General features: G+C 38.0%; 1 protein-coding gene across 1 annotated transcript in view; it reads right to left on the bottom strand.

Annotated features, from left to right (window-relative positions):
• Nucleotides 1-22633, bottom strand: part of CSMD1 (CUB and Sushi multiple domains 1) — a 1381920-nt gene that overhangs the window by 900525 nt on the left and 458762 nt on the right. Inside the window, exon 3 of the mRNA XM_075268411.1 lies at nucleotides 20290-20402. Within this exon, the coding sequence (XP_075124512.1) occupies nucleotides 20290-20402 (113 nt within the window). The remainder of the gene's footprint in view (nucleotides 1-20289; nucleotides 20403-22633) is intronic.

Here is a 22633-nt window from a genome sequence, read left to right as displayed (position 1 = left end):
GACTGATAGCAGTCCATTCTTGCACAATCAATGCTTGCCTTTTGTCAGAATTTGTAGGTTTTTGTTTGTCTACCCGTCTCTTGATGATTGACCACCAGTTCTCAATGGGATTAAGATCTGGGGAGTTTCCAGACCATGGACTCAAAATCTCTATGTTTTGCTCCCTGAGCCATTTAGTTATCACCTTTGCTTTATGGCAAGGTGTTCCATCATGCTGGAAAAGGCATTGTTGGTCACCAAACTGCTCTTGGATGGTTGGGAGAAGTTGATCTTGGAGGACATTCTGGTACCATTCTTTATTCATGGCTGTGTTTTTAGGCAAGACTGTGAGAGAGCAGATTCCCTTGACTGAGAAGCAACCCCACACATGATTGGTTTCAGGATGCTGTACAGTTGGCATGAGACAAGACTGGTGGTAGCGCTCACCTTGTCTTCTCGGAATAAGCTGTTTTCCAGATGTCCCAAACAATCGAAAAGGGGATTCATCAGAGAAAATGACTTTACCCCAGTCCTCAGCAGTCCACTCCCTGTACCTTTTGCAGAATATCAGTCTGTCCCTGATGTTTTTTTCTGGAGAGAAGTGGCTTCTTTGCTGCCCTCCTTGAGACCAGGCCTTGCTCCAAGAGTCTCCGCCTCACAGTGTGTGCAGATGCACTCTTACCTGCCTGCTGCCATTCCTGAGCAAGCTCTGCACTGCTGATAGCCCGATCTCGCAGCTGAAACACTTTTAAGAGACGGTCCTGGCGCTTGCTGGTCTTTCTTGGGCACCCTGGAGCCTTTTTGTCAACAATGGAACCTCTCTCCTTGAAGTTCTTGATGATGCGATAGATTGTTGACTGAGGTGCAATCTTTCTAGCTGCGATACTCTTCCCTGTTAGGCCATTTTTGTGCAGTGCAATGATGACTGCACGTGTTTCTTTAGAGATAACCATGGTTAACAGAAGAGAAACAATTATGCCAAGCAACAGACTCCTTTAGATTGTAAGCTCTTTTGAGCAGGGCCCTCAGTCCCATTGTGTGAAATGACGTTCTTTGTTATGTATGTCTGTATCTGAACCCTATAAATTGTACAGTGCTGCGGAATATGTTGGCGCTATATAAATAAAATGTATTATTATTATTAATTATTAAAAGTGTCCAGTTGTGTCATTCTTACTTAATCATGACAGATTGATCTCCAGCCCTGTCCTCATCAACACCCACACCTGTGTTAATGAAGCAATCACTGAAACGATGTTAGCGGGTCCTTTTAAGGCAGGGCTGCAATGATGTTGAAATGTGTTTTGGGGGATAAAGTTAATTTTCTAGGCAAATATTGACTTTGCAAGTAATTACTGTTAAGATGATCACTCTTTATAACATTCTGGAGTATATGCAAATTGCCATTAGAAAAACTGAAGCAGAAGACTTTGTAAAAATTAATATTTGTATCATTCTCAAACCTTTTGGCCATGACTGTAGATAGGGAGTGACGTTGCGCTGAGGGGTGAGAAAATTTAGATTTGGTTAGGCAGGAATATTGAAAATCAACAGCTCTTTTCAGACGAGTGGAAGACACCTTCAGTATATACATTCAACCTGCCAAAATTTAACAAAAACCCTTTTTAGGGCTCAAATTCTCTACCACTAGTATACACTGTTACCTGTCCCATAGGGGTGAGAAGAAAGTTGTATACTGTCATCCGGCATATACGCTCAATATATCTACCCACTGTGTATACAAAAAAAAAACAAAAAAAAAACTTGCATACATCAGTTTGCTGTATACTGACACTGCCCTCATCTCTTCTCTCTCCAGCAACCCTAAAAGGCTTTTTGAAACTTTTCACTCCTTACTCACACCCAAAGTTCAGACGCCATTCACAGACCTTAGTGCTGATGACCTGGCCATGTATTTCCATGATAAAATTGATAAGGTCCGTCAGGAAATAACTGCCCAATCCCCAGTGGCATTGATCCCATCACCTACCATAGTACTGATCCCCTCACCAACCGCACTTCAGACTATCTTTTCTCATCTTTTGAACCTGTTACAGAAGAGGAAGTCTCTCAGCTATTTTCTTCATCTCGCTCTACAACCTGCAGTAGTGACCCCTTCCCCTCGCACCTTCTCCAATCTCTGTCGCCTGCTGTCACGACTTACCTTACTAAAATATTTAACCTCTCTCTCTCTTCTGGAATCTTCCCATCCTCCTTCAAGCATGCTGTTATAACTCCACTATTGAAAAAACCCTCCCTGGACCCATCCTGTGCTGCTAACTATCGACCCTTCTCTAACCTCCCCTTCATCTCTAAACTCTTGGAATGCCTGGTCTATTTTCGTTTAATCCGCTATCTCTCTGCTAACTCTCTTCTTGACCCCTTACAATCTGGCTTCCGCGCTCTGCACTCTACTGAAACGGCTCTCACAAAAGTCTCCAATGATCTCCTAATGGCTAAATCTAATGGTGACTTCTCTCTTCTTATTCTTCTGGACCTCTCTGCAGCTTTTGACACTGTTGACCATCATCTCCTCCTCACTATGCTCCGCTCAGTCGGCCTCAACGACACTGCGCTCTCCTGGTTCTCCTCTTATCTCTCAGACCGCACTTTCCGTGTATCATTTGCGGATTTTGTTTATTCCCCTCTTTCCCGTGCTGTTGGGGTTTCTTAGGGCTCGGTCCTAGGCCCCCTGCTCTTTTCTCTCTACACAGCCCCCATTGGACAAACCATCGCCAGATTTGGCTTCAGGTACCATCTTTATGCTGATGACACCCAATTATACACATCTTCCCATGACATCACCCCTGCACTCATACAAAACACCAGTGACTGTCTTTCTGCTGTCTCTAATATCATGTCCTCGCTCTATCTCAAACTAAATCTCTCTAAGACAGAACTACTACTGTTTCCACCATCTAATAGATCTGTCCCTGATATATCCATTGCAGTCTCAGGCCTTACTATAACTCCTAGGCAGCATGCTCGCTGCCTCAGGGTCATGTTTGACGCAGACCTTTCCTTCACCCCCCATATTGAATCACTCACACATTCATGTCACCTCCACCTCAAAAACATCTCCAGAATACACCCTTTCCTCACCAGAAATACACTAAAGACACTTATTGTCTCTCTGATTCATTCTCGCCTTGACTACTGTAACTCCTTACTAATTGGTCTTCCCCTCACTAAACTCTCCCCTCTACAATCTATTCTGAATGCAGCTGCCAGACTCATCTATCAGGCTAGATGCTACAGCGATGCCTCGGGTCTTTGCCAGTTGCTACATTGGCTGCCTATTCATTATAGAATAAAATATAAAGTTATCACTCTCATCCACAAGGCTCTCCATAATGCTGCACCTCCCTACATTTCCTCCCTCATCTCTGTCTACCACCCAACCTGTACTCTCCGCTCACTCAATGACCTAACACTTACATCCTCTATTATCAGAACCTCCCACGCTCATATACAAGACTTCTCCCAAGTTGCACCACTTCTCTGGAATGCTCTACCCCGGACAATCAGATTAACTCCCAATTTCTACAGTTTCAAACACAAACTGAAGACATCTTTTCAGACAGGCCTATCACAATTTCTAACATAAACCCTTCCGTACTATAATTAGAATCCACAAAATTTAACCTTCCTCTGTCCCCGCTCCCACATTATTCCACATGATATGATGTCTTTTCAGGATGACTTTATCTGTCCAAGCTCCATCCACATGTTATAGGACACCACTAGTGATGGCTCATAAAGTTTTGTTTGTGTAATGACAGTAACCTCTATTACAAAATTGTCTGACCTCTGTAAAAGCAATGCCGCCCCTGCTACCTCTTGTGTCACCCCCTCTACCTCATAGATTGTAAGCTCTTGTGAGCAGGGTCCTCAGTCCCATTGTGTGAAATGACGTTCTTTGTTATGTATCTGTCTGTATTTGAACCCTACAACTTGTACAGTGCTGCGGAATATGTTGGCGCTATATAAATAAAATTTATTATTATATTATTATTATTATTATCTGGTATATACGGCAGTAGATACGCTCAATATATCTACCCTCTGTGTATACAATACATCAGTTTGTGAACACATTCATTCCTGTATACTGTCATCTGGTATATACAGTAGAGATGAGCGAACACTAAAATGTTCGAGGTTCGAAATTCGATTCGAACAGCCGCTCACTGTTCGAGTGTTTGAATGGGTTTCGAACCCCATTATAGTCTATGGGGAACATAAACTCGTTAAGGGGGAAACCCAAATCCGTGTCTGGAGGGTCACCAAGTCCACTATGACACCCCAGGAAATGATACCAACACCCTGGAATGACACTGGGACAGCAGGGGAAGCATGTCTGGGGGCATAAAAGTCACTTTATTTCATGGAAATCCCTGTCAGCATGCGATTTTCGCAAGCTAACTTTTCCCCATAGAAATGCATTGGCCAGTGCTGATTGGCCAGAGTACGGAACTCGACCAATCAGCGCTGGCTCTGCTGGAGGAGGCGGAGTCTAAGATCGCTCCACACCAGTCTCCATTCAGGTCCGACCTTAGACTCCGCCTCCTCCGGCAGAGCCAGCGCTGATTGGCCGAAGGCTGGCCAATGCATTCCTATGCGAATGCAGAGACTTAGCAGTGCTGAGTCAGTTTTGTTCAACTACACATCTGATGCACACTCGGCACTGCTAGATGAACCCCTGTGCAAACTCAGTTCACGCTAATAGAATGCATTGGCCAGCGCTGATTGGCCAATGCATTCTATTAGCCCGATGAAGTAGAGCTGAATGTGTGTGCTAAGCACACACATTCAGCACTGCTTCATCACGCCAATACAATGCATTAGCCAGTGCTGATTGGCCAGAGTACGGAATTCGGCCAATCAGCGCTGGCTCTGCTGGAGGAGGCGGAGTCTAAGGTCGGACCTGAATGGAGACTGGTGTGGAGCGATCTTAGACTCCGCCTCCTCCAGCAGAGCCAGCGCTGATTGGCCGAATTCCATACTCTGGCCAATCAGCGCTGGCTAATGCATTGTATTGGCGTGATGAAGCAGTGCTGAATGTGTGTGCTTAGCACACACATTCAGCTCTACTTCATCGGGCTAATAGAATGCATTGGCCAATCAGCGCTGGCCAATGCATTCTATTAGCTTGATGAAGCAGAGTGTGCACAAGGGTTCAAGCGCACCCTCGGCTCTGATGTAGCAGAGCCGAGGGTGCACAAGGGTTCAAGTGCACCCTCGGCTCTCCTACATCAGAGCCGAGGGTGCGCTTGAACCCTTGTGCAGCCTCGGCTCTGCTACATCAGAACCGAGGGTGCGCTTGAACCCTTGTGCACACTCTGCTTCATCAAGCTAATAGAATGCATTGGCCAGCACTGATTGGCCAGAGTACGGAATTCGGCCAATCAGCGCTGGCCAATGCATCCCTATGGGAAAAAGTTTATCTCACAAAAATCACAATTACACACCCGATAGAGCCCCAAAAAGTTATTTTTAATAACATTCCCCCCTAAATAAAGGTTCTCCCTAGCTATCCCTGCCTGTACAGCTATCCCTGTCTCATATTCACAAAGTTCACATTCTCATATGACCCGGATTTGAAATCCACTATTCGTCTAAAATGGAGGTCACCTGATTTCGGCAGCCAATGACTTTTTCCAATTTTTTTCAATGCCCCCGGTGTCGTAGTTCCTGTCCCACCTCCCCTGCGCTGTTATTGGTTCAAAAAAGGCACCAGGGAAGGTGGGAGGGGAATCGAATTTTGGCGCACTTTACCACGCGGTGTTCGATTCGATTCGAACATGGCGAACACCCTGATATCCGATCGAACATGTGTTCGATAGAACACTGTTCGCTCATCTCTAATATACAGCAGTAGGTACGCTCAATAAATTTAACAAAAACACTGCTGGTTAAAGGCTCAACTCACCAAAAGGGCCAAAAACCATGCTGCAGGTTAAAGGCTCAACTCACACAAAGGGCCAATAACTAAAACTCTGCTGCTACAAGGCTCAACTCACCCCAAGGGCGAAAAACTAAAACTCTGCTGGTTAAAGGATCAACTCACCCAAAGGGCCATAAACTAAAACACTGCTGGTACAAGGCTCAACTCACCAAAAGGGCCCAAAACTAAAACACTGCTGGTGTAAGGCTCAACTCACCAAAAGGGCCAAAAACTAAAACACTGCTGGTGCAAGACTCAACTCACCTCAAGGGCTAAAAACACTGTTGGTTAAAGGCTCAACTCACCCCAAGAGCCAAATACTAAAACTCTACTGGTTAAAGGCTCAATTCACCCAAAGGGCCTAATACTCTGCTGGTGCAAGGTTCAACTCACCTCAAGTGCCTCAATCTCTGCTGGTAGCTCAGATTAAGGTCCTCTAACTTGATGGGAAGGGCTCACCTCAAAGGCCAGAAAAGTATTTTTTTGGAGGTCTCACCACTTTCACACACATATACACAATGACAGTTAAGGGTGGGGGCTGTTGGATTTCTCATTGCCTATACAATGCCTATGTGGTTGTAATGGGCAACATTATTTAAAGGGGTGCTTGCTAATGTTCCTTTAGCTTTAAATTTGTGTTTCTGACCATATTAATGTAGAGGAAAGAAGGTTTCCAAGTATTTTTCCTCTTTCCATAGGAGATTATATTGAGTTTGGAGTGTCTAGTTGATACGCTGTGATAGTGGGGTAATACTGGACTTGGGAGTGTTAGATGCCCCCAGACATGCTTCCCCTGCTGTCCCAGTTGCATTCCAGAGGTGTTGGCATCATTTGCTGAGGTGTCATTGTGGACTTGGTGACTCTCCTTAGTCGAATTGTGGTTTCCCCTGAAATGAGCATTTTTTCCCCCATAGACTATAATGGGATTCAATATTCGGTCAAATAGTCGAATATTGAGGGTCTACTCGAAACAAATAACAAATATCATACATCGAATATTTCACTACTGACTCATCTCTAATATTCATGTTTCTTGACCTTCAATAATATTGTGCCATGGAAGAAATATAAATACTTTGTAATTTGTGAGCACTATAAGGATTTAATAAAGGGAAATGGGTAAGGCCGAGGCTTAAAAATCATTATCATCATCATTATCATTATGCAAAAAATGTCATTTTCCAGTATTTTGAATATATAATCAATGTAGTTCAGGTTTTAGCACTGAACATGTAATCTAAAATTATAAGAATTTCCTGTACCATCCTCCCACATCAAGCACCAAGCATAAAATAGACTTGAGAGAGATTGCCAACCTACACATACCAGATGTCAGCTAATGATAATATTACAGCAATTATATCATGATCCTTGCATTTTAGCTCTCAAGTTCTTTACATTAGTCAAGGGTATTATAAGTGATATGGTGTAAGTCAAGGTGATATCACAATATGATGCTATTGGAAACTAAACAGAACTTTTCATGATATATGTGTATATATATATATATATATATATATATATATATATATATATATATATATATATATATATATATGCAGGTGTAATACGCAGCCAATGTACCTAGATGACACAGTGCTATGCAAATGAGGTTTGTTTGTTTTTACTTAATGATTAAAACTTGAATCTGCATTAAATATTTGTATATTTGATTTTTCGTGAGTCAGCAAGATGCAGAGACAAATATTTCAGCAAGTAAAATATTTGCTGTACTTTAGATTAGTGAGCTAGTTTTTTTCTTTGTTATTAATGATAATGCAAATTTATTTCAATGCAATATGTGAATTGAAGTTGACATGGTAGATAATCTATCTACATAGTGAATCAACAGGCAGCTTGATTAAAAACACAACTATTTACATTGTAAAATAGCAGATGTTCCATTGTGTCATTGCCAGATGTTGTAAAACTATGATAAATCTCAGCCAGAAGATGCTGTCTCAGAATAACTGTATTATAAGAAAACCCTTATTTCAGTAATACATATGATATCATATCTTAATAGGCATATGACACTTTATTATATCCACTATATGATAACATATATACTATATGTAGAAAAAGTCACCATTATAGAAATTACACATTGCACCATGATTTGTTGTCACAGAAGACAAAAAAAAAATCAATTGAAAAATATTAAAAATGTTTAGTTTAATATTAAAGACACTTATTCCTTATCCACAGGATAGGGAATAGATCTCAGATCGCTAAAGGGTCCGACTGCTGGGACCCACAGTGATCAAGAGAAAGGTGGCTTGAAAGTCCCCCATAAACTACGGAATCAGATACCTCCATTCTTTCCTTCCAACAAGATGAGGTTTGATATGTAGAAATGCTAGTTTAACAGAATTAGAAAAAAAAAATAAATTCTAATGTGACTAAATATTTTAACAGAATGATTTGATATACTACATTTCCAAAAATCGTGGTCTCCTAATTGTATACTGACATAAAAATAATGCAAAAAAAAAAAACCCTTGTTGATTGACCCTTGTTCCCTTTTCTAATAATCTATGCTGCTACAATTTGGACCAGAGATTTTTAGAGTACATGATAGTTTTAGGCAGACATACAGTAGATCCATGGGTTAGTCTTTTAACTACAGATCAAGTGTGTTATATGCAGTGACATCACAGTGACATCGCTTAGCATTGTATTTAAAAAAATCTATTCATCCAGTTTTACTTGCGCTAAGTTTTAGACAATCATAAACTACACCAAACTTATAAAAGTGTCTAATATTTTTTTAAAAACCTGTCACATTATTATACTGGAAAAGGATCCCTCAAGGTCTAAAAACCAATCAAATAGGAGGAGTGGAGTGAAGCGTGCACAAACCAACAAACTAACGGGTGATCTTCAAGAAATTTATTAGTTATAAAGCACTACGCATGCACCTGAGGAAGGGCCACCTGCCCGAAATGCATAGGGTTTCATTACTAATAAATTTCTTGAAGATCACAAGTTCGGTTGTTGGTCTGTGCGCGCTTCGCCCCACTCCTCCTACCTGATTGGTTTTTAGACCTTGAGGGATCCTTTTCCATTGTTGTTTGCGTACTAGTTCAACGCAAGAGGAATTAGCTGTGGCCACCACGGTCATTTGTGTATGTGCTATTGTTTGTTGTGACATATCACAACAGGTCAAGGTAAGAGGCCATTTCGGTCTTAACCATCACCACTGTGTTTTGAATACTACACCATATTGGCACTCAGTGTCTCCTGTTCTTTGTATTTTTCACATTATTAGACTGTCTAGTCTAACTTTTCACCTACCAGTTAGTTTACTCCAGAAAAATATGTCAAACCTTAGCACATGGTGTAGCAACTTAGGCGATGCTCACCTTTCATGAAGTTGCATATCTATTCAGAGAAGCCATGCCCCTTTACGTACAAATCATCAATGTCTAAAACATGTCTAAAACAGTTGATAAATGTAGCACAACCCAGGGTAGACTGTAGACTGTTTTATTTTTTGCAAATGATGCCAGATCTCTGCCACATTTGGCTTAGTAAATCCCCCCATTGTGACTGCTATTTAAGGGGCATTAAAAAGGGAACTTGTCCTGAAATAGCACTCGCTCTGATATGGATAAGTATCTATGCAGATCGTTTTATTAAGAAAAGCTTTAGTTTAAGGCAATTCCCAGGGGACTGTTTGAAATCAGTTATTTGCAAGAAAGAACAAGGCTGATCAATGGCTGATAAACAAGGAGAAAAGTTAAGAATGAGAACATTTCTACTTATATTTTTCAATGTAAAGTCAAATTGACGCTTTATTCTTGTGAAAGTTTGCTTTCGTCAAACAGTATTGTTTGTGATCAGAATATGATTCTACATTACAATAGATACTGTACTGATACAGAAACATGAGCATGATGGCTTGTGTTATTAATCTCAGAGGAAGCAGTTCCTGTTGTACTTGGCAATTGTTGGTAATTAAAGGAATTTTTCTGCATGGTGAATGAATCACTTTGCTTATGAATATTCATTAGTTTCAATGGTAGTGGTACATCCTGCACATCCATTATTGTATCCTGTTTTTAAATACACCACAAAGGCTAGGAAGCTATGATTTATATGATATCTTATGACTGTATTTGCCTCAATACATTTCTAATGGAAAATAATATTCAAAAATGAAATTATAGAAGTTTCTTTATATTTATTATATTTGATTATATTACCCTGATTTAGGGAAATTTATAAATACAAGTTTATATTTGTAAATTTGGCTGAAATTTTCTTATGGACCTACAGTAAAATATATGTATAAATAAAGAAGTTATTCTAGGTCTATGTATGGAGATTATTGGTTCTATGCCAGATAGTATATTATTTTGCAGCCCTTTATTCTGTATTATTTACATTAGGAAGGATGACCCCATAATAACAGAGCATATTCCAGATTAGACATCACAGAGAAGGGTACACTGCTCAGGAGCCCATGTTATTAGTCAGAGTCAATCATTATAAGGCTGAAGCCCCTCACAGTGTTTTACAGTACCTGCAAAGTGAATGGGATTCTGGCTAATCCCATTTACATAGAGCAGAAAAAGTCTGCAGAGGAAATGATGCATTTTCAAAAAACACCTGTGTTTTTTAAAGTCGCAATATGTCAATTGTACCTGAAGAAATGCTGGTTATTCCAATAGGTATTATAAGGGTAGACAGTCTGCAGAGGAAAGCTCAGTGAAAATGCATTGAAAAACACTTATGCCAACAATAATAACTAACTAAATGTTGGGGATATTTATAAGGGTATTGTCTTTCTGACACAAATCCATATATCTCTATCTCTATCTATCTATCTATCTATCTATCTATCTATCTATCTATCTATCTATCTATCTAAGCCCTGACCAAAAGATGATGGAAGATGACTGAAGAGGACCAAGATAAACGAAAATGGATGTCATGAGGGAGCCCAGGAGAGGTGAAGCATGGTGAATATCAGTGCTTATTATTTTACAGCACCTTCCATGGGGCTCTATTTATTAAACTATGAGATCTGAAGAGACCCCAGAATCTAATCTAAGCACATCCAGTATAAAACTTGAAGGCAAACCTCACTAATAGTTACAAAACATATCTTGTAAGGCTCACCCATCTCTACATAAAACCTCTCAGTCCAAGATAAAACATGCAGAAGGGCAACAGCAGAAGGGCAGTAAATTAACAATGAATGGGACAGGGTTACATTAAGGGTATTATTGGCTTTGGATTGTAGAGAAAGCTTGTGCTACAGTTGTTCACACAAAAGATCCCTGTGACAGAATACAGTTCCATAGGGGCCCTTTCACACAGTATAATGACCCAAATGGTCCTTCTACACAGTAAAATTTCTCATAGTAGACCCCATGGAGGATAATATCTCATACTGAACCCCAAGCAGTATAATGTCACATAGTAGCCCCTCTACCCAGTATAATGTCACATAGTGGCCACTCCATACTGTCTAATGTATGATATCAGCACAAACATAGGTTCTAGATATGAATTTTCAAAATATTTAGGGTCTGATCAAACATGAAATATTTGGGGTTTGCCATCCATGAACTACTATTATACTCTGGAGTCTCTTCAAACCCTAAAATATAACAAGATGAAGCCCAGGGGAGGTGAGCTAACATAATATATAGTGTTAATAACCTCCCCAAGGCTCCAACACTAATCTTCAGGCTTCTTTCAGCCTCCTAAATGACTACAGGGACCATTACAGGCCTCATCGGTCACATGGGTCATAAAAGCGGCACAATGCTTGCATATGCTTATGTCATTACCCCGTTATTACAGACAGGACCACTTAGGCGGATTATGGGGCAAATGTGCAGTTGCTGCAGGGCCCCCTTACAGTCTTAAGGCTGCTTTTACATGGTCATTCTTTGATCAGTAATTGTGAGCCAAAGTCAGAAGTGGAGATTACACAGAGATCATGTATAATAGAAAGATTTTCACATTCTCTTTGTTTTACTCACTTCTGGTATTGGCACACAATAACCGATGAAAATCACTGACCAAAAACTGACCATTTGAAAGCATACTAAATGGTGAATACTAATAGATGTTATAAGCATGAATCCATAATATAACAATTCTTATATTTATAACTTAAAAAAAATATAACATATTATATTTTTTTAAGCTATTCAGTTATAATTAGATACTTTTATGAGCAAGGCTATATAAAAGTTTACAGAGTATCTAGCTATAGGTGTCACTAGAAAGAGGAACGTTACCCTTAAGACTCCCTGCCAACTGGAGAATCAATACCTTCCAAGAACAACTACAAGAACAGCTCATACAATTAAGCAGAACCCTTCTTTTTCTATATCCTTATAAATGGGGGTCACTGGCTTGGCTACTAATATTTCAAGGCTTTATAAAGGCTCAGGCCTTAACAAATTAAGGTATGATGGTTTCCTAAAGGTTACACTATAGAGATAGTTTTCTTAGTTGTTTTGCTTACTATATAACATTTAAGACCCAAGGTCCACATTTATCAATAAATTGTAGAATTTTCTAATTAAATATATTTGTTATCTATACTCAGTGCAACAATTTTAAATTAATACATTACTTACAATATTTTATTATTATAAATCAGAAAATGTGCTTTAATGTCTCATATACTTAGCATATTAGCACAAAGAAAATACATTTAACACAGCAAATGTCAGCATGGAGTTTAGCTTGTGTACTACAATGGAAAGCAGATAACGAAACTTCTCCTCCAATTATATTACTATTTGAAAGAATAATAGAAACTTGTCATCTGACAGAATGAAATGTGTTTAGTTTTTAATACCGTAACTAAATTGTGACATAATGACTATTCTTATTTTGACTCTGAGGAACAAGAACAGTTTATTGTAATTTTGTAAGTCAAGAAAATATATTCTGTTCAGGCAGACATCCTCATGAGAATTTACAGCATAGTGAAAACTGTATAAAATAGGTTTTGCTACACTACATACAAGTGAGCACCGGCAGGAGAAAAGGCACTGTTTAGATTCTGACACAATAATAATAATAATAATAATAATAATAATAATAATAATAATAATAATAATAATGCTTTTGTTATTATATTCTAAATTTAGTTTGGGAAGAAAATATTTGATATACTAATGATTCTCTGTAGAATTCCTGCTATGTGCCTTATACAAATGATGAGGAGCTCAAACACCAAAATAGTGCTGTGTACAGATGGGTGCCTCTGTTGGGGTTATTATCCATAGTCAAGGCTCTATAAATGACAGGATTGCTATAGGTGTCACTAGAGACAGTAACACTGCCATTAAGATTCCCCACAAGCTGGAGAATCAATGCTTTCCAGCAATAGCTACAAAGATGACTCAAAAAATCAAGCAGTACCCTTCTCTTCAGTGAGGAAGAGCAAACATAACAATGTCTATAAATGTGGGGGGGGGGTCACTGGTTTGGATGATATTGTTGGTTATTTTTCAAGGCTGTATAAAAGTTCAGACCTTAAAGGGGCTCTATCAGCAGATTTACGGGTTATGAGTTAAAGATATGCTTGAATAGCCTTTAAAAAGGCTATTCAGGAGCTATTAGTTTGTAAAAAGACCCCTGTTTTTATTAATTACCTTGGTAATCGATGTCTAAATGAGCTTGACTATGCACGGTGGGTGTGTCCTCCAAGCGCCCTCCTCATCCTTATTCACGGCGGTTTCTATTGAAAGCTATTGAAAGCACGCGCGTGCACAGTAGTGCTCCCTCCGTTGTGCTACTGCGCATGCTCCAGCTCACAATGTTCTCAGTGGGAAAATGACGCTGGAGAGTGTGCAGTAGCATGCCAGAGGGAGCGCTACTGCGCACGTGCATGGTTTCAATAGCTTTCAATAGAAACCGCCGTGAATAAGAAAGAGTGGGGCTCGGAGGCAGCGGTGGGCGTGCATAAGCTATGACACTAAGGGGTGCACGACACGCCCAACATGCATGATCAAGCTCATTTACATATCAATTACCAAGGTAATCAATAAAAATGGGGGGGGGGTCTTTTTACAAACTAATAGCAGCACCCAAATAGCCTTTTTAAAGGCTATTCAGGCATATTTTTAGCTCATAACCCGTAAATCTGCTGATAGAGCCCCTTTAATGAGCAGGGTAGTTTCGTATAGGTTGCACTATAGACATAGTTTTCTTTCCTTAGAAGAAAACTATTTTGCCTACTACATAACAATCAAGATTCAAGACCTACAAAACAATTATCAACGTATTTATCCATATATTTTCAACATATTTTTTGCATTCTGTTGGACCATAGTGTCTGATCTGTTGTGGGACACATTAATTAACCATTTGTGCCATGCATGGCAGTTTGTAATATGGAGAAAAAACTTGCTTTTTGGCCAGGATTTAGACACATTTAGCAATTGAGCCTTTTAAAAAATGTTGCAAAGTTTTTGCAGTTTTTGAAATCTCTCTTCAGTAGGTGGATGGCATGAACATTTAAGAAACATCAACAGGCACAGAAATTAGAACAAATTTATGAACATTGTGTGACATTTGTGACATTTTGATACATTTGTTCAAAATAAGAGCAATATTGCCTGTAGCAAAACTGACTTAAAAAAACAGCACATGATAAATTGCCCCTATGTTAATAAATTAAAGGGGTATTTCTATGAATATAACCATTTTTAAATGAGTAAATAATTAAAAGTTAAACATTTTTGCAAATATAAGTAGTTAAATATTTTGCAGAGTTTTAAAGATTTTCTCTAAATATCTCTTGTGGTCAAAAGTTGTTGTCTTGATCGGTTACCAGGGGATACAACCATAAATGCAATACGTTTCTAATGTCAGAAAATCAGCTATGATGTCCTTATTGTGGCTGGGATATCTTCTCATACATGTAGTGTCCCCGTCTGATATCCCAGCTACAATAAGAAAATCATAGCTGGGTTCCTGACAAGAACCAGACCATAGAAAGTTTCTGCATTCGTGGTTTATATCTATTGGCAACTGATCAAGACAACAAACTGTCACCACTAAGATAGTTAGAGGAAATCTTTTAACCTCTGCAGGATTTTCAACTACTTATCTTTACAAAAATGTTTAACTTTTAATTATCTACAAATATAGATATGATTATGTTCATGGGAATACCCCTTTATGGAGAGCTCATTGGCACACATGCCCTTAAGGTCAACCAGAATTTGCCACGTTCATTTCACTTTCTAAAGAAAAAGTGTAATTTTCCTTATATCACCTCTGTATCATCTTAACCTCAATATAACAGTATAATGTAACAATAAAACACAACACAAAATAAAACTGATAACTTTTTCAATAATGACTCTATTTAACTTGAATTTAGACAAGGTACACTATCTAAACAATTGCATGTTCTTGTCACTTGAACTCAGAAGATGGTAAGGAGGAAATTCCAAAGTCACAGTTTTATTAAAGGGGTATTCCCATTCAAGGATCCCATCTACACTGCTAGCTTATGTAAATTGAAAAGTTTTCCTAAATACATAGTTTTAGCAATGCTGCTTTGTTTACCTGCTTTGTGAAATGATTCCTTCCATTGTCTACATATCAATTGAAGTCAATCACTGCTTTCTGGGGGATACTCTTGAGTGTTCCCACTGTTATCTACAGCTTTGCAGGACAATCAGTTCAGCTAATTGCAGTTTGTTGATAAAGCCCTGTCTGTTATCTCTCTATCTAAACACACAGATAACACTGAGCCCATTCTCTTCTGCAGATTCTCTTCTGTAAGATTGTTTTTTTCTCCAAACCTGTATAGTGTAATATACAATTACTGCACAAATTGTCTTTGTTGGAGTGAGTTTTAGGTGCGAGTCAAGAGTGTAACATCTCTGCCTGTTTGGGTCACTGCACCGCCTTCTGCTCACATGCATGCAGGAGGCAGGTGCAGTTTGGTTCTTGGCCTAAAGTTTTTGGTTGCACTGTGTGAACATGGCTCTAGTTCTGTGATTGTATTTGCACCACACCCATCTTCTGCCCTTGTTGCCTCTGTCCCTTAAGTGGTTAAATTTTGTCTTGCCTGTGATTGACAGCCTGCCTTCCTGTCAGGTCCAGGGGCGGGTTCTTCCTCCCTATTTAGTCTTGACTCTCATTCACACCAATGCTTGCTATTGCCTTGTACATACTTGCTATTTGCTGTCACTAATTTTGCTTGCATTGTAATCCTTGACCTCTGACTTTCCCTACTGACTATTCTTTTGGACTCCGATTTGGCACTGCATTGCTGAACTGTTACCGAACCCTGGCTAGCTGACCTCCCTTTGTTGTTGTCCATCTTGTCTGCGTTTTGTGTATCACTTATACAGGAAGGGACCGTCTTCGTGGTTGCCACCTATTACGTAGGATAGGTCCTATAATGGGAAAGGACAGTTGGGGGCTTCAGCTTAGGGCTCACTGTCTCTTGTGTCCCGTCCCAGGGTTCAACAGCTACTGGGGAATTGCTGTCCTAGTATTCCCTAACACAGAGTCAGTAAAAATACACCAACTCCAAATCTGACTTAAAAATAAAAATATGAAATTATACAATTTATAAATTAACATTATAAAATATTAAAGAGGTTTCCCAATGGATATGAAAAACATCACTGCGAATAGTAGCTATATTTATTTATTTTTTATGTGTCACCCTATTTCCCCATTTTCAGCATTTTCAGCTCCTTAGGCATGGTAGTTCTCTCATGCCAATCACAGACCTTAGCAGTCACTAACTGGCTTCAGCAGAGGGAAGTGTGGAAAAAAATTAAAAAATGTTTTATAAATCGGAGGTACACTTTAAGAGATATATGTGATCAAGACTCAGAAGCTGAGAAAAAAATGTAAAAAAATCTGTCTTGCCATGTACTAATTTCTTTGATTATGTAATCAAATTCTATTGTTAATATACTATGTACTAATAATTTACTACTGTGTGGAGTGGACTCCATTGCCTTCTGTACAGGTACAGTGTTTTGAGAATATGCAGCAACAAGTAGTCCTAAACAAGTTAATTTTTTATAGATTGATAGAAATGTACAGGTCATTTAAAACGTTGAGCAATGACCTGGGCTAAAACATATAACCGTATTTGTATGTCATTGTTACCCAGTGTACCTGGCTTTAGAAACAGGATAAGGAGCCAGAATTTCTGACAAAAGATCTTTTCATATTAAAACTTTTATCTTAAAGATAGAGAAAAAAAATGTTACAACGTACCCATTAATATTTCAAACAATAAAACAGAAATAAATAAAAAATATGCAAATGATCATCTATATCAGACAAACAAAATACTGTCTGATATGTACCTAAGGCTAGCTATAAGCCTAAATATTATTATGGTAAATTATTATGATAGCTTCCATTTAAATCCATTCAAGGATTAAAATACAACAATAAGAGCAGCCAAAAAAAGTTACATCAAACTTACTTGTTTTTACTAACTACTGCTTCTGTCTGAATATGAAAGTATTTTGAAATGGAGAATAATGAAGAATTGGCAGCCCTTTAAGGTAATTTCAAGACTGTGCATGGATGATAAGGAAATAATTCTAAATAATAATTAGCAGTCAGTAAGGATGGCTTTTGGATACATAAATCACATTAGAAAGTGATGTTTAAGTTATTCTAATCGTAGGGTTCACGTTTTTGGACAAGCTAGGCAAGGTTTGAACAACAGAATCTAGCACAAATTTAACAATACATTGATTGGATATTTTTTTCCTTTGTCAATAGGTCTTGTTTCGGATACATTTTTGTTAACCCATATAAAAGTATCATAGGAAAGAAACATAAACATATAGAGATGATATATATATATATATATATATATATATATATATATATATATATGTATATTAGACTACTATATTTCCTTTATATACTTGTTTGACTACTATATATGTATACAATATTTCTAGTAGCTACATCAGACCTTCAAATACGAATCACCTAGGTAAAGCTGTTTATCACATTAAATATATATATATATATATATATATATATATATATATATATATATATATATATATATACACACATATATATATTTATACTGTTGGCGTTACACAGAAAACTCCTAGGTTTTATCTGGAGAATACTCGAGGGAACTTTAGGTAGAGGTCCTAGTGGGTAGATACTCTTCTTTTGTTTTGCTCTCTTTACATGAAGATATGCACTATGTGATCGCTCTTTAATAGGAATGAGCAAACCATTTCACAAGTCAGATTCATTACAGATTTTCCCAAAATTTCAACAAAGTGTAACAAACCCCAAAATTTTTTGGGCTTGAAGAAACCAGTATCATAATATGGGTTTTCTTCAGGGTATTGGCACAACCCTTGTGGCTGCTGTGAGACAATCAAGAATGTCCATGTCCCCTCTGATTCTACTACCCAGCTAAGGAGATTTGCATAAGACTGTATCTTATGTTACTTACCTCTCCTGGGCCTCTGCTTATTATACTCTGGAATCTGAAGAGACCCCAGAATTTAATAATAGCACTTCTGACTCCAACCAAGTTTGGCACAAAATTAAACAGGTGGCATGTCCATAAATAGTCAGTGAAACGAATATAGCCTAATAATAGACTGACACTAATTCTGTAAGAGTTTTATGTGCAAGACTCATCCCATTTACTTCTCAGACAAGACAGTAACAAGACAAGTATAATAGAAGATAATACCTCTATAGATAACGGACCCATCATTGCTTCCACTACTGACAATATATGATGTCACAGCTTATATACTTCATGGACAGATCATGTCTAGAAAACTCTCCGATATACCTCCGATAATGAGACAGCTCCTGTCTGTTGCTACCTATGGTCTTGACTGTGCTATTAATCATCACTAAACCATTCTTAACAGTGCAAAGCAGAAGTTCAAGCAGGATGACAGAATTAAAAATCTACAATCACAAACCGATAACAAAAATTCACATATTTCACTATTTATTGGTAATACATTTCCTTCATTCTAATATTATAGACATAAGCATCAACTGTTTATGAATAGCTCATAAAGAAAATATCAAACACTACAAATAAGAATTTAAAAAGTGCGTTACTATAGCAGTAAATATTGCAAGTCCTACAAATTCAGTCGAAACAAAGTTACATTTTCCATCATACCCCTAGACTAAACTCATTTTATGCTACAGCATATTTTTATATTTTATGTAAAACCTGTGACTGAGATTACCCATGTCAGGTGAAATTGTAAAGATGTAATTGCAGCAAATAGTAAATGGGAAAATGATGATGACAAAGTGTCTTGTCAAGAACTATTAGGTTCAATTAAATTCACCCTAGATGATTTTAACATCAATATGTGATGCTCCTCCATGATCTATTGTATTCATTACAAAATATTCTTTTACATATGATACTCACTTTATTTTTATAACTACGCTGGATTAAAAAGTCAACAGAACTGAAACAAGGGAAGTGTAAATGATCTAATGTTAATGAGAACTAATTTAACAACATTGCAGTCATTTAACAATATAGGAGACGCATATTGAGGCAGTTTGCTTCAGCATCAGGGGTGGATTAAGGGTACCATGGGCATGGGATATTCATAAAGAACACTCACCACCCATCCCCAATTCATCATAGAGATCCCTGTGACAGAATAACATCCTATAGCAACCCTGCACACAAAATAATATCCAATATAGACCCAACACATAGCATAATGTCCCACAGTAGCACCTCTACACAGTATAATGTTCCAGAGTAACCTCTAACCTAATGTAATAAAAAAAAATACATATACTATGAATTTTCCAAAAATTTCAGGTTCAGTCAAACCCAAATTCTTTTGGGTTTGCCACCCAAGAAATACTATTATACTCTGAAGTCATAGTGCTGAAGTGACCTACTTGTCCACTGAGGCACAGTCACAGGCCTCAGCAATCTCTGATGTCGTACAGGAGGCTAGACGAGGCTTGATGACGGTGAGAGAGAGCTCATAGGAGATGAGTAACATTGTATGCTATGATTACTTACCCGGGCCTCAGATTATTATATCAAGAGACCCAAGAGTATAATAATTGAAGTTGAGTTTAGGGCGAGATCAATCTGAGCAAAATCACCAGGAGAATCTCACAAATATTGACAAGATGAATTGTCTAACAAATACTGACCTCTTGTAGACTCAACTGTATCGGTGGATGCCAATTAGGTTGGATTATTGGAGGCAAATATGCAATTAATACATACAGGTTCAGAGAAGCAAAGAAGCCACGAAGCCACGATGGTAATGAAAAATCACACACATTACTTGATATAATTTCTTCCATTATTTTTGTTAGCTTTCGAATGTATAGAAATGTTTTACCTTCATATACTGCTTTAAATCCTTGTGCGCTTACTGCAAAATCTGTTGTGAACCAAAGTGTGAGAATAGAACCTGTGCTTACTATTGATGATGGAAGTTGAAATCCAGATAACCTGAAAAATATAAGAAAATACAACATTTAAGAGAGCTTATCGTCTGCACCTAAAATAACAATAGGGAGGCTCTGAAAGAAGAGGCAATTATTGACACTGTAGGACTGAACTGGAAGCCTTTCCCAGAAAAATTGTCCAATCATATTTCACTGCATTAGTTGTACAAAATATTGGCATACTATTTCTAAATGGTTCAATGACATTAAAGGGGTATTCCCATAACCCTTGTTCACCAACCTACAGGCTCTGTGCTCTGTTCACTTCCTGGTTTTCTCAGCACATTGGTTTTCACTTGCTCTGCTATCTGCTATGTTTGCAGTCAATAAGGGATGAGGGATTGGTTGTAAATGCATTACCACAGTATGAAGCTGATGTAGCAGAGCTGGATAGGAGTCAGCTTGCATTACATACAGAGGTAACGGACTCCTTATCTCAGCCTTTATCAGCCAAATTCAATTAAACCAGAAGCAGAAATGCTGGAACTCTCACCTCCCCCCTTCCCTATTTGAGGAGCTCCATTATTTGTCAGACATACACAGCTCAGAGCTGCTGCTGAGCACTCAGTCTCTCCCTTCCCCCCTAAGAGAAAGGAGCTACATCACTTGGGAACTGAGCACATAAGCCCCGTGGCCATAGAAACTGAGTGTAAACAATGAAGTGAATAAATTAAGACAGCGGCCAAAAAAAGCAGTTTTGATAAAGCAATGTATATAGGAAAAGACTTAAATCCACATAATCTAGCAGTATATAGATGCTTTTCATGGCACTACCCCTTTAAATTGTGTTTTCTTCTTTTTTTTTTTGGGGGGGGGGGATTGTTAAAAATATCCAATGATACCATGATTCAAAATTAAAATAAGTAATATTAAAATGATTATTAACTTTGACTGATATAGTTGTGGTGATATGTCTCTCTCCATTAAATCTTTATGCCACATTGAAAATAATATAGGGGATATTTAACATGCAAAACATGCCAGAATTCTGACATAATGTGTACTAAAAATTATGCTGTGTGCTACATTTATTAGCTACTTTTACTACTTGTAGCTTGGCCTAAGTAACATTGTATGCCATTTTTTTTTGCCCACTAATAGGTGGTGAAGTTTAAAACGAGATAGTCTAACAATATGCCAGATTTAGTAAAGAGAATCAACCTAAAACTTAAACAGTATTAGTTAATCTGCACGTGTCTATCACATTTTAGAATCTGTGCAGTTTGTATTCATGCATATATCTAAAACATACAAACCTTCAAATAAATGTTTTAAATAAAAAAAAATAAAAAAATCAGTCATTAATATTACTGCATACATGTGTCCACAGTAAATAACATGCAGATCTATTTAACATTCATATATTATTCTTATGAAATTTAGGTTACTGTAAATCTTGTAATAAAATATATGAATGTATAAAAAAATTGCACAAACCATAAACAAAAAAAATCATAAACATAAACCACTATAAACCATTTTTGAAAATGGATTTTCTGGCATTAAAGAGGATCTTTCTCTACTTCCATCAAGTCTGGCTCTTTACATCAGTTAATAGCTGCTGCTCCATTGTTTCTGACACAGTTGCAATGTTTTCTGTAGCCCCCCCCCCCACACACACACACACACACACCATTACCAAGCAAGCAATGCTGTTAGTTTTGGTGCCTGATATGCAATCAGGCTCTGTACTGTCATTGCCTGTGTGCTCCTTGCCAATCTTTGTTTACTTGGCAAAGACAAACCTTGCTGATACAGAATATCCACATGACTGCTATAGACAGACACTGGTTTAATCAGTTATGTGCCATACATGGCTGAGGTCAGTGATTGGTTGTAGTAGTCATAAGGGCACACCTTACATGCGAAGCATTGCTGAAAGACAAAGACAGGCAGGGAGAAACATAGATGCAGCACTGGAATCTAATAGGCAAATTCTGACAGCTGTATATAGAGCCTTTTATTATTTTATACCATTTACCCCTTTAGGCACTTTTATCAGGGGCTGAGAAGACCCCATTATAAGTATTGACGGAAAAATTTTTATGGCTATTACTTTATCTAGATCTTTCTTCTGTGACTGTAATAAGGGATGTGAATTTAGAAGGATCCTAAAAATATACTAAGTCATGTATTTGTATAGCAATTGTATTATATCCCACTCTTTTAGTCCACTGGCTGCACATTGGTTGAATGCCCTTAAGGTTAAAGTTGGCAGAGATTATTATTATTGTT

This window comes from Leptodactylus fuscus, chromosome 3, assembly GCF_031893055.1.
Source record: "Leptodactylus fuscus isolate aLepFus1 chromosome 3, aLepFus1.hap2, whole genome shotgun sequence".
Taxonomy (NCBI): domain Eukaryota; kingdom Metazoa; phylum Chordata; class Amphibia; order Anura; family Leptodactylidae; genus Leptodactylus; species Leptodactylus fuscus.
The sequence above is the reverse complement of the archived record's forward strand: the minus strand, read 5'-3'. Positions and strand labels throughout refer to the sequence as shown.